Raw genomic sequence first — 13,666 nt, forward strand, 5'->3', positions numbered from 1 at the left:
CTTAACAAACTAAACCCACTTCCACTCTTATGTCACATATCTTAATGTGCTGATAACAGGATAGTCTGCTCTGTGTTGAGTAGTGGATCTGAGCTATTCCCATGCTTCCACTAACCCTTTATAACGATAAACACTTACAGACAGTATCACAGAAACTGATAAAGAGCAAAGGAAGTCATTTCACATGAGAATGACCAATGATCCTCCTGCTTATAAAACTAGTATTTCTCTCCACTTCAGCCCTTTTTCATGCAGTATAGATAAATGACGTAACGCCCGTCCCGGACTGGCGCCTCTGTGGAATTGCAGATAATTACGGTAATTGCAGTGTGTAGTTTTTCTGTGTTCCCTAAAGCAGTATCCTCATCCTGCTCTCTGTTGGGCACAATTAGGCCTGTTGGATGCTTCATTTCTGCAGACAAGGAGCTCTAAATGTAGTCAGACCGGGTCTTCCCTAATGACCCCCGCCCCTCACCTCTCCACCCCTCACCCCTCAGGATATCATACACTTTAAAACACTGTTTTTCTCCCTTAGATTTCAACTAACCGGCAAAATAAAATAAAAAAATGAAACAAGAAACAAAAGGAATATAAAGTATGATCTTGTTCTGAAAGATTTTCTGTTTTGAACTTTCAAAAAAGCAGTTGGGGCTGATAGAGATCGCGCGCGTGCCCGTGTGTTTTGCATTGCGGATTGTTAAAGGGCAATTGTGTGTGTGTGTGTGTGTGTGTGTGTGTGTGTGTGTGTGTGTGTGTGTGTGTGTCGCCTCGGTGGCGCCATGAGCCTTTTTGGATTGTTAATTTGTGTGAGCGGCCCGGCTGTCCTCCTCCCTGCAGCAGCAGCAGCAGCAGCAGTCTGCAGCCTGGAGGAAGACACGGCGTCAACCTGGCTGCCAGCAGGATGACACTGCAGGTAGCTGCTGCTGCTGCTGCTGGCCAAACTGCACACTGTATACAACACTTTCTGTATACCTTCAGTGAAATGTCAATAATGAAAAGGATGCACATAATAATATAATAATCTGCCTATTAGTGTAATTTCCCTGCCTAAATTCTTTGTATTTGTAGAATTAGGCCTATCTACATGTATTTTTATATTGTGTCTTTTTAGTCTTTTTTCCCCAGCCAAAGTATTTCACACGCTAAACATCTCGAATTTGGTATCCCATAAACAGGTTTTTATATTTCAAATTTAAGGGGTTTAAATTACACATATGTTAGTGCTCATCTTGATTTTTTTTCATATTGGACATTTCAATATGAAAACATGTTAACAACATGACTTTGTCACAGTGAGGTGTGTAGTGTTTGGTGGATCAGTGATATGCACTGCTGACATATAGAATATGATTTTAAGGAAATGAAGGGATTAGATCATGGATGTATTAAAATACATCAATGGATTAGATTTACTTGGGTTATCAAAGTAGAGAGTGACAGAGTAAGACCGGAACTTGGGGGAGTCTAAAAAATAAAAGCGTCAAGTTAGTCACTTCAGGGTAAAATGAACAATAATACCAGATCATCAACCAAATAATGACTGATGATCCCATCATTACTCAGTCACTGTAATATAATGTTCCAACTTTTTGATATCAATAGCCTAAATTTCAAATAAGGTGTGAAAAGACCCTCAATCATTCATATGAGAACCTGAGTCTGAAACTTTGTTTTTCCAGTTGTGACAGAAATATTTATTTATTAGTTTTGTTTGTTTGTCTTTTATTTTACTTGGCCTGCTGTTTTACTGAATTTTAATTTATTTACATTTATCTTCCTTTTTGTTGTGTTTCGCAAAGACCCTTAAACTATTTTTTGCTTTTAGATGCTTTATTGCATTAAGTGTGAAACCCAGGACCAAAACACTCACATATTTTGTCATCGTGTTACTTATGGATCGAATTATAGTAAAAAAATAAATAAATAAATGATTCCCCTTCTGCTGGGGACCCCACTTGAGAACCACACATATAAAGGACTTCCAGTTGCCTGTGTGAAACCTGAAAACCTTATTTTGAAAAGAAGGACCGGATGTTTCCCCTCTCGGCGCTCCGACCAATCAGCTGTGAGTGGGCGGAGCTCGGACAGACCACAGCTATTTGTGCTGCTCAATCAGTTCAGTGCGGAGTGTGTCTGCAGTCTTTGGAGAAGCGGGATTGTCCGACTTTTACCAACATTTCTCCGTCCAGGAATACAAAAGTGATGCTTCTCCTCAGCCGGCAGCAAAGAACGACAGAGGGGGACCAGCGGTGACAACTTTATCTCCTGTTTTATCTTCTTTTAAGGAGTCTATTTCAACTTTTTGTTCCTCCTCTCTCTCTTTCGGCTTGAAGAAGAAGACGCTGTGTGTGTTTTTTGCGTCTCCGCTAATGTCGGACCGCTTTTAGACACAAAACTCGCTCACTTTTCTGTCTCCATGCGGGAGTGGAAACATTTCGGAGCTATTTTTTTTACCACTTTATGTTTCAGAAAGGATTGTGAGCTGTTTGTTTTTGTTTTCAGCGCAGGAATGGCTCATTTTTAGCTCCATGTAAATCTCTTTTGTCGTCCAGCTCTGTGCCCAGCGGACTGTGCTGCTGCTACTGGATATAACAGGACTATTCTGCGCATTAAGTTGGTGTAAATGGATCGCCAGTCCAGTTTCATTTCCATTTGGCTACAACTGGAACTCTGTGCCATGGCTGTTCTTCTTACTAAAGGTATATAGACTTTGCTCTGCGGTCAGGGTTGCTTCAAACCGGGGGCTAAACAGTATTTGGAAGTGATAAAACAAGCCCTGACTTCACCAGCACACTGCAGTCTACTGTAGTGTTTCTCTAAATACAACTCAACTAGACAAAAAAATGTAGAATTTACCCTTTAAAACCTGTGCAAAACAAGGGAATAAATAGTGTTAGGATCATTCTTCTTATCTCCTTTTTAAAAACCAACTTATTCAACCATTTTCCTTAAATTAAAAGCACTTATAGTGATGTAGTGTTTATCTAATTTCGCCTTGATTTCAGCATGTTTTACACTTCCAAATCTTAAATAACTGCATTATGAACAACTGAAATGATCTTAACATTCATTATTCAACTTTTCAAAGAATCACTGCTCTCTATTTTAGTCCAATAGCTTTTATTTTAACATTTAAAACCCACCAAATGTAATATCCAAACTCATTCAAACATTCTTAATAATTCTCCTCCTCACAATAATGGAAAGCTCATATCTCATTCTGCTCGGTATGTTTCACTTGGATAACTTCACCTTTAACTCAACTTTAGAAGCTGCCATTCACACAAGACATTCATGAGCAGGGGCCAGAAAAGCTCCAGTGCTCAGGCCCGCTTTCTGCCCCCCTCAGCCCACAGAGGGGCCTCTCCTTTCTAATGAAATATTCTCCAAATGACCTGCCCGAGCCCTGCTGCTCCAATCATTCACAGGGGAAAACACTGATCTGATGAATGTGCTCCTGAACTGAAAGTTTTTGGTTGCACCCGGCACTGTGACATGCAACTTTTATACACTCCTCCTGTATGTGTGTCTTCTGCAGCAGATGTCAAACAAAAAGCCAGACTTTGTTGTTTACTTTTTATTGCTTCATTCCTGGAGCCTGTTTTTCATATGATTATATGCAAAATAGCCCCCAACAAAGCAAATCCCAAATATTACTGTAAATATCCTGGACACAAGCAAATCATCACATGCCTTTAGTAAAGCATGAAGTCACTCATTGCTCATAAATATGAGCTCTGAAGTTCTGTTTTTGTTTTCTTTGGTCAGGTCATTGGTCCAGATTTTCCTGCCTCTTTTTTATATTTTGAAAGGTTTTATTTTGAAAAACAAGAGCCTGGGATGAGGTAATGAGTGGGCCCGTGTTATAAAAGCAGGCAGACTTAATGATAAGGTAGCTGGAAGCTCTTTAGATGGGACCTCAGCGCACCCTCCCGCCCCCCCAGGCTGTCCTGACCACAAGTAAAGCTTTGCGTGCAAACAGGGGAAGGGGGGTGAGCGAGCGAAGGAGGCTCCTGCTCCTGCACTGCTCTCCGGCCCCCCCTCCACCCCCCCTTCTTCCTTCTTTACAAGTTTCCATTTGGGTTGAAAGAAATTGACTTTGGCAAACAAACCACTAATTATAAGCTACACGGTTCCTGTTTTGTAATGCAGACAAAAGAAAAGGCCGTTTGGCACAAGGAGCTCTTAAAAATGAAGAAATATTCACTAGATTGATGCAACAAAAAAAAGTAGAATATTCCCATGGGGTCTTTTTAATGGCAGTGGACAACTGAGAGCAACACTGTTAAATTAATGTACTTTAAACCTCAGAGTGCAAAGATGCAGCCTAAAAAACACCATCTGCTGCTTACTGTATCTGAGAAGGTGACTCAAAGTGCCAACTATTAGAGAGCAGAGAGTAGTCATGTTTTGATATTAATTTAACCTCTTAGTCTGATAAATATGCTGAGCTGCTATATTACAGCCATCACATCAGCCTAAATGTGTAGATAAGTGTTGTATTTAATGTATAATCTGATGCTCACACTGTCCTCTCCTCCTCTGTGTTCCTCCAGGAGAAATCAGGTGTTACTGTGACGCGCCGCACTGCGTGGCCACCGGCTACATGTGCAAATCGGAGCTGGACGCCTGCTTCACCAAGGTGCTGGACCCTCTGAACGTCAACTCCCCGCTCACCCACGGGTGCTTAGACCCAGTCGCCAACGCCGGCGACATCTGCAGCAGCCAGAGGGGAGCGGACGCCCTCGGCGGGGTCTCGCCCACCACGCTGGAGTGCTGCCACGACGACATGTGCAACTACAGAGGCCTGCACGACCTGGCGCACACCAGGGACTCGACAGGTGAGCACGTTCAGGACATTTGTTTACTGGCCCGAAATTGAAATTGTATGAGATTCTCTTTAGACAGTGTTTAAAAATGATTGCACTCTCAGTGGGGATTTTATGATTCCACTGCTGTAAATATTCCATATTTTCCTCTTTCCTCTTCCAGAAGCAATACATTGAGCTGTAGGGTTCTTCAAACACTCTGCTGTTTATGGACATGCAGCCCCCCCCCCCCCCTCACCCTCCCTACTTTTTTTTCTTCTCTATTTCCCAGCTTTACAGAACTTCAATTTGACTTTTAATGGGCTCCAGCTCTGTGCCTGGGAAGGCAGGGAGCAGCCAGTTTACCTTAAGCACTTGGACACAGATCAGATATATTCTTTTTTTTTTATTATGTGTGCACCGTATAATTATCCCACTGAGTAGGAATCGGCCTTGTAGAATGAATATTCCCTGACATGTTGGGCAGCAGTACTGGCAGTAGACTTATGAAAAGGTGCATAGAGAGGCAGAGAGGAAGGGGGACTTTGTGTTGTGACCCTGTCCAGAGCTGACTATAGTTTATTAGCTCAAATTAATTTCTGGCTCTGAGTCGGGACAAGGTGACTCATTTGTTTTCGGCCCTGCTGCCCTTTTTCACTTCCCCGCTCTCGTCTGTCTGTCTTATTTTTTTCCTCTCTGTGGCTTCTTTACTGGCACGACTGTAGAGCGGGAGCAGCCCTGTGAAAGCTTTTCATTAAGCTACAAACAGCAGTCAGAGATAATAACTTGTTTAAGAATATATAGTATGGCACATAAATCTGATTTTAATAACGTGGAGCAGTGGAAAACATCTGAGCGAGCAGTTAAACTGATGATTATCTCTCTCTCTCTCTGTGCAGATCATAGCCGGTACCCGCCGGAGAGCAACAACAGGAACCTGGTGACCCGGGTTCAGGAGCTGGCCTCAGCCAAAGAGGTGTGGTTCCGGGCGGCGGTGATCGCCGTGCCCATCGCCGGCGGCCTCATCCTGGTGCTGCTCATCATGCTGGCTCTGCGAATGCTGCGCAGCGAGAACAAGCGGCTGCAGGACCAGCGGCAACAGATGCTGTCACGGCTCCACTACAGCTTCCACGGCCACCACACCAAGAAGGGCCACGTGGCCAAGCTGGACCTGGAGTGCATGGTGCCCGTCACGGGCCACGAGAACTGCTGCCTGACCTGTGACAAGATGAGGCAGGCCGACCTGGGCAATGACAAGATCCTGTCTCTGGTGCACTGGGGGATGTACAGTGGCCACGGCAAGCTGGAGTTCGTATGACTTCCTGCTGGGAACTATGTGACTGTCACCCCCCCCCTCCCCACAAACAAACAGCCAGGACTGCCCCTCAATCGTTGGCCTTTGCTTTTTTTTTTTACTTTAAAAGACATTCCCACATTTTTGATCTATTGGACTGTTGGGTTTGTGTTTTTTTTTTCCCGTTTTTTTTTTCTTACCAGTGGCGAAAAAAATACGAGACTGATCTCATGCCGTGTGGTTTTTGCTAGAGGAGCACTTTACTTGAAAATGAAAGGCAAGGCAACGAGGAGCTGTATTTAAAAGTTGAGAGGGCAGACCTGAGGTGGAGTGAGAGCTCTGTCACTGCTCCTAAAGGATCCTGGACTTGAACACTGAGCGCTGAAGGATTCCAAATCTGTCTTATTTGCACATTTGTAAAAAACAAAAAAAGAGAAAAGAAAAAGTTGTCGTTGCTTAAAACAAGAATTTTACACTGACACCAGGGTACAAAAAAAGGACTTGTTTGAGGAGTAAAAAAAAAATCAGTGTTTGACTGTAGGTGTGCACACTCCTCTGTGTACGTTTCATGATTCAAGCTTATTGTAAAGATTTTAAATATATATATTTTTGTCTGACAAAACTGACCGGTGTGTGTCTTGTTCTGGGTGAATGTCCAACATCTCTCTCTGTGATCAGACTATAAGCTTGATTGTGAGTGTGAAAGAAAAACTTCCATTAAAAGTGACTTTTTATTTATATGACGATTCACTCTTTGTGTTTTTCTTTACTGTACCAACAAGTAAAAAAGGGCTTTACACACCTGTCACAACCAGTGTTCATAATATTGTTAGAAACAGGGGTACAGAGGTGTGAGACTGCCACCCTGCTTTGGCAGTGTGATGTTTCAAAGCTATGTAGTGTGGCCTTGGCATACTGTGTGTGTATGTGTGTGTGTGTGTGTGTGTGTGTGTGGTGAACTTGACAGTAAGGCCTTGTTTTACAGTAGAGCTGCTACATCTGTCAGTCGTTCTTGAGCTCTCTCCAGAGGTCAGGGTTTCAGCTTCAAATAACATTTTTTCCCCTCTCTCCCTCTCTTCACCCCCCCACCCCCACCCCCCCTCCTTTACTGGTTGGATTTATCCTGGAATTAGTAGCAATATTTATTTTATACTTCACTCTAATGCCGGTAAGCACCTCCCTTATTCGGTGTTTCTGGAAGTGAGTGAAAACACTGTCCCTTCTTTGTTAAGCAGGGGAAGGGGTTTCAGTGTCATTATGCTGTTAAGTCAGCATTTTGGGGGTACATTCCTCTGTGTCTTGTGTGCTAATTAGGAAAAGCCACACTTCCCATTTGAGATAATTTATATGCTTCTTATTGTCAACAGATCCAATGAAAAGACCAAAACTAACACTCTAATATTGACTTGTGTATATAAAGTCTGATGTGTCTTATTCTTCTGACATAGAGCTTAATTCTCACTATCACCATGAACATAGCAGCTCAGTCAATCTCACACACCTGCTGCAATACATTCTCACTAGTTCACCAAATGTGTATTCATCCGCTAATGAAAATAGTCCCCTACAAATGCGCTATTTCCTCTTGTTTGAGTAACAGCTGCTAAAAACTACAGTGCTCAGCTGTTTAAGGGAATCAATGAGCCTTAAAAAACAGACTAGATTTGTGAGTCCCTTTTTTAAAAGATGAAGATCTTCAGGAGGAACCAAAGGTCTTCAAGATCCAGACGAAGACTGTTGCAAAAGTATTGAGACAGACTGACACATTTTTGCTTTGCTGACAAAAATAAAACACCAGCTTTATTTTTTAAAGGTCTTTGTTTTAAAGAGTTGGCCCAAATTACAAAGTTGTATCAAGCCAAGCAGATATGTTTTGAGACATCTGAGGTTTTTTGGCTTCTACACCAATACAATAGAAGTAAAGAGTTATTTTTGTGGAGTTCTATTTGAAAAATTCAACAGCAACATGTCTTTCCAGAGACAATGTCCCTCTTATTGTGTATAACCCACAAAAAACAATGTAAACAGTTTACACAGGGACTATTTCTTTTATAGAAAATTGTTCCAATCAAAATTGCTGACTGTGCTTTTTTTGCAATATCGTGAACTGACCCTTTAAGGTTAAAAAGCTCTGTTGAAAACACATTTATTGCAAAACAATTTAATTTCTGTGCTGTAATATCACAAGTTAGTGCACTGCCACCAATTATGGGAACCAAACATTGTGAGCTCTCTGAGGGGGGGGGAGTGGGGGGATACTTTCTGGCTGAATTCTTGCAAAATGTGGACACAAACAGCAACAAGTAGAAACGGTAAAAGCTCGATTTTGACAGTTTGTTTGGAGGTTGAGGTTTAGGTTTTCGGTGTTTCTCAACTCCAGCCAGAATATTTACATTTCTCAAAGTCCAAATGTCACAGTAATCATGACGGGACCGCAACAGTCAGCGGTATTCTTGGACTATGAGCGAAACGGGGACGCCCGGGTTGAAAAGTTCACACCCTGCCGTCTCTTCTCTTCGGTCACCATGGTAACCACAAGTAAGTCGTTTAACGTCGAGGTGCGCTTCAACTGAAGAGTGTGTGTCTCCTTGCTGAGCGCTGACCCTTGTTTCTTTCCATTAGGAGGACAGGAAAACACTATTAGCAGCTCACCACTTAAAGGCAGCTTGCATTAGTGAGGCTCAGCCAACGCTCAGGGCCTCCCCCAGGACTATTACCCCTGTAATAATAACAATGTCCTCTGCCTGGCCTGCCTAATGTGACTGCTGTTTTCTTTAGCCTGATTCCACTTTGCCGGCCCACCACTGGGTGTCAGGTGGCAGCGGGACGTTGAACCAATCATGTGTTAGCCTCAAAAGTGAGTTTTTATCTTAACGTGAGGAGAAATCAGTGATTTATTTTCAAAGAAACCAACTCCTCTGTTGTTCTGCATCTGGCTGCTTTGTGCCTTAATTACATGCACACACACACACACACACACACGCCACAGAGTCGTCTGCTGCAGCCAGGCCTACTCCTCCATCTCACCGACATCCAGCCGTCACATCTCAGCTCCCACAATAGCCGGAGCCAGCAGCGGCGGCACGGTCATTAGCATTAGCCATTTTGTGCAACACTAGGCGGTCAAGCTGTTTGTATTCACATGCAAATTTAATGAGGTGGCCGACCGGCCGCCATCAAAAGAGCCCCAATTTGTTTTGAAACGACTTTCATGCTGCATCCCCCCGCCCTCCACCCAACACCACCACCACCGCCACAGTTTGACAGTGGATTTTTTATGAATGCAGAATAAAAAATCCTAAGCAGAAATCTCACTGACCACCACCCTGAATGCTCCCCGTCCTCAGGTGGGTGACATTCCTTGATGCTGGGTTAACAACGTGGAGCCATTTAAGAGGCTGTGTTGCTCCCCTGCTAGGCTCACAGTGATGCAGTAATAGTCCAGAGAGGCCTCGTACCAGCTACGGCTGCGGCACCATGTGGAACAATATATGAAGTGTAAACACACATGGAACCTGTTAACACCTGCACACAGTAATGGACGCACACCTCCCACGGTAGTAACAGGCCTGTCTAAATTCTCGCGTGTTTTTCTTGGTTTGCTTCACTCCATGTCCTCACATTCACCTGAGCGGACCGAGGACTTTGCTTTGCTTTGATTTGATGTAGTGCTGAAATGTTTAGTTGGTTAATCAGTTAATGAAAATCAGATACTAGACTCTCAACTCATGATAACACCATGAAAACAGGGTGCTGGATCCTTAAAGTGGTTCATAATGGAAAAGAAAGATTAGGACAGCAGTAGAAATTGACTTTTTGCTGTCCTAGTCTAGTCTAATCTAGTTTGATTGATATATTCATTGTCACTTATCAAGCAAAAATGCCAAATCTCCTCTCTCATTTGAGGATTGGCTGTTTTTTCTGTTTTGTAACATTGTATAGGCCTTACAATGCTTCAGATAAAGTAGGTCATATGATGTGTTGTGACCATCTGTAAAGGCAAAAGCACTTTTTTGAAAGGCCATACCTAAAAGATCTTAATCGGACGATTGGGGATAACACAGGACACTTTACCATGGTCTTTAGAAGCGTTGATTGCATTGTGCTCAGCTGCATGTACACCGAAAGAAAGTTAGTTTGGAAAAGGTTCAAACCTGTGCAAAACCCTCCATTACCTTTTTAATTTAATAATTCCCACTATCTACAATACCTATCTGTACATAGATATGACAATATTAACAATCCAGTTGAACATTACAGATATTGTTACATAAGGAGGAAACAAAGCAGCAGATGTTGTGTTATACTATGTGTAGCTGAAACTCATTCGTCCATGGCTTTTAAAGACAGGTACAAACCAACTAAACAAGCAAACCTTAGGGACAGATCCTGGTACAGTAGACTATGTTTGGTATGGTTAGGGTGAGACAATGAAAATGAAGATCTACTGCATGAAAGTCTGACTAGCCACACATCCATCCACCATCTGAACCTCTGAACCTCCACACCCTTGTTTCCTGTGTCACTGCATACAGGACCGGATGGTTCTGGATGTAACTGAAGGTTCAGGTTCCTGTTAATGTGATTTGAGTGATCTTCTGTTTTTCGGAAAGTAGGGTTAGGGTTAGAGTTAGTCTACTGCAGCCTCCTCTGATTCTTCTGCTGTCGTAACAGGGTTTCGAATGCTGTCAGACGACCCAACAACAACTCAGTCTGAAACGTAGTGAGATCCTTTAATTTCATTTCTTTTGTTTTGACTTGTCGGTTGGACTAAATAAGCAATTTGAATTTGTCACATTGAGCTCTGGGAAACTGTGATGGGAACTTTTTAACAGATTATTTTCGGGCATTTTATAGACTAAACAAGGACTTGACTGATTGAAGGATATGAATGAGCAGGTTAACATTGTTAACCCTTAGCTGCGGCCCTATTTTGACACACTTCTGTCAGGACCCTTGTGTAAAGCAATCACAGTCTAAATCATATCACTGCTGCTTGAAGGCTGTTTATAAGTTCCATACCACAAACAAATAGAGACATTCCAGAAAACAAACACGTCTTGTCATTCCAGGAGACAGAAAAAAAAGAAGAATTTTAGGATTTTTAATTTACAAATCAGCATGACCGCACAGACTCATCATCCTCTGTGGTGACAGACATCCGCTGGAATAAGACCTGATCTAAATATTTAGCCAATTCATTTCCTTCCAATGGATTCACTGCATGTCCTCATCTACCCCCCACCCCCCATCTAAACATTTACCCCAGTGTGCTGTTAACATTTAGATATAAATCTGCCCCAAAAGAAAAATAATAATGTTGGGAATGTTTACAGGACGCTCAGGGCCTCTTAAAGCTAAATGTCACAGTCTGTAAATAGCAGAAAAGTTTTGTTATGTTCCAAAAAGACGGATCTCCAGCAAAGACCAGCACACGCTCCAATGAATGTGTACAAACCTGCAGGTATCACATACAGACAGGTTTGGTCCTTAATGATGAGCTGATAGCGATAGTGAACCTGTCAGGAGCTCCATGGTTGACATGGTGACGCACGTCGTCCTCTTCTGGCTGCTAAGGGCACTCACTGGCCCCTATCTGTCAACTGGGGGGGGGGGGGGGGCCTGGGGACAGATGGCAGAACAATTGGGCCTCCCTTTCACTGCCTGAAGAAGCTGACACTTTCTCCTACCGCTCACACATGGCATGAATAGGATCACGTACTATACATGGGCGGCAGAGTTCGTTGTGTGTGAATTTGAAGTTGCTCATTAATACTGCAATACTCCTTTAAATAAAGGATAACTCTGTATATTTTCAGCTTCTTTTTATTTCTTCAACCTTTCCTTTGTATTAGTGTTCGCCACCATGTTGAGCAATTGACGATTTACTAAGTGAAATTATTTGGTGTTTGATTTCAGACATTGGTAGACAAAAGCAGCTGAAAACATTGTCTCAGGCTGACTTTTTAATGTTTCTAGACCAACTTATTACTTATCAATGAATAATTGTTAAATACTCATTTGGTTACATGCATGATATTCTGTAAAGACTGAGGTTAGAGCTGCAGGTCTTCACCATCTGATGACCGGTAGACAAAGAAATAAAGTCACATCATAGTTCTTGTATTCCAGATCAGAGCTCATCCTAGTTTTGTGAGTATGATAAGGAAAAATAGAAGAAGACATATTAAGGAATACACAAACAGTTTTTTTAAACACAATGATGCCTGCAAACTAAAAGCTACCATGGCAACATGAATGAACACTTAGTAAACATATATTAGGAGCAGGAGGATGGGCAGTTAGAGGTGTGGCGACCTAAAGCTTGCGTGCATGCTGAAGTCTGATGATAATGGCTCCCACAAAGCCATTTGGCTTGGCAGCGGGCCAGCCCCCCGTCTACCTAACAGAGATGTGCACCTTGAGCTGGCAGCGTAGCCTCGGGATTCGGTGCTAGCCGGCTGGCTCTGATGTGTGTCCATTGTGAGCGCAGATCCCAGGGATTACCGGGCTGAAAGCAGAGAGGCTTGTGTCTTTCTGACAATGTCTCTGTATGAGCGCGGCCAAAACCACTATCTGAGTTTAGGAAGTGGTCTAAAATAACAGGTGGTTGGTGAAATAGATTCTTGCAGGCTTTACATTAGAGCTGAAAGGTTTAACAACATAATTCCATACTGATACATAAAGTTATGCTCCAAGAGTCAAGTCAAACATTTAGACATGTATATTATGAATCACTTTTGCATTAATATAGGAAAAATAAGTCAAAATAACAGGAACAGGAACTTATATTTATTCATCATTCAATTATATTACTGGAAACTTTATTCTCCGTATATGTTGAATTCTGTTCTTGTGTGTAGACAAATTTCACATTTTTGCATGTTAGGTTATCCTACTGTGAACTGAATAAAACACTATCTTGGTTATGATAGCAATCGATTGGAATTAATTAATTGGAGGTGTGAAAATTGAACTGCACTTTATCTATAAATGGTCCCATTCCTATTCAGGAACCTTTGAGTTTTCAGTTACATAGCAGTTCCTTTCTGAAGATATTAAAGAAATGAAGTGTTACCAGTTTTTCACATATTCCTTTGACTAACCCTAAAAAGAAGATAAAAAGACTCCACTGTCCTCAGGCTGGTATGGATTCAACCTCTGGCTCAAGGACTATAAACGTCACACAGGTTTGATTCCTGGTTTCGGTTCAGTCTCTTCATCATAACTCATCCACTCATGTTAGAATTTAAGATTTGCTTATTTCATATCCTCTTTAAATTGAGGTGGTACATTTTTTTTAAACTGTTGCCAACTTTACACACATGAAAAGAAGTTCATCTCCTCTTGCACTCCTCCAGTGAATTTGATTACAAGACTCCCACAGACTAAATACTGTGGGCCGACTGTATATCTATAGATATTTTATTGCTGCCTCTTCATCGAGTGTTTATTCTGGCTTTGTCAAGTGAAGCTGTACAACATGTTCCGGTGTGTGTTTGGACAGAGAAGACCCGCCACTTCATGCCGCCAAAGGAGCCTACGAGTGATAAAAGCAAGCGGA

The 13,666-nt window shown here is 42.3% G+C and overlaps 1 protein-coding gene across 1 annotated transcript; it reads left to right on the forward strand.

The window, feature by feature from the left end:
• The first annotated feature begins 2,142 nt into the window (after positions 1–2,142).
• Positions 2,143–6,845, forward strand: bambia (BMP and activin membrane-bound inhibitor (Xenopus laevis) homolog a). The gene is made up of 3 exons (XM_053342605.1): positions 2,143–2,699; positions 4,557–4,841; positions 5,708–6,845. Exons 1-3 carry the CDS (start codon positions 2,624–2,626, stop codon positions 6,124–6,126), a joined length of 780 nt encoding a protein of 259 aa, XP_053198580.1. The 5' UTR covers positions 2,143–2,623; the 3' UTR covers positions 6,127–6,845.
• Positions 6,846–13,666: the final 6,821 nt, after the last annotated feature.

The sequence above is a fragment of the Scomber japonicus genome, chromosome 21 (genome assembly GCF_027409825.1).
Source record: "Scomber japonicus isolate fScoJap1 chromosome 21, fScoJap1.pri, whole genome shotgun sequence".
NCBI classification, from domain to species: Eukaryota; Metazoa; Chordata; class Actinopteri; order Scombriformes; family Scombridae; genus Scomber; species Scomber japonicus.

Excerpts from the sequence above, each read along its gene's own strand:
- bambia (XM_053342605.1), top strand. The coding sequence starts at position 2,624 with ATGGATCGCCAGTCCAGTTTCATTTCCATTTGGCTACAACTGGAACTC. Across the intron at positions 2,700-4,556 it reads GGCTGTTCTTCTTACTAAAG|GAGAAATCAGGTGTTACTGT; the intron begins GTATATAGACTT and ends GTGTTCCTCCAG. Across the intron at positions 4,842-5,707 it reads GCACACCAGGGACTCGACAG|ATCATAGCCGGTACCCGCCG; the intron begins GTGAGCACGTTC and ends CTCTCTGTGCAG.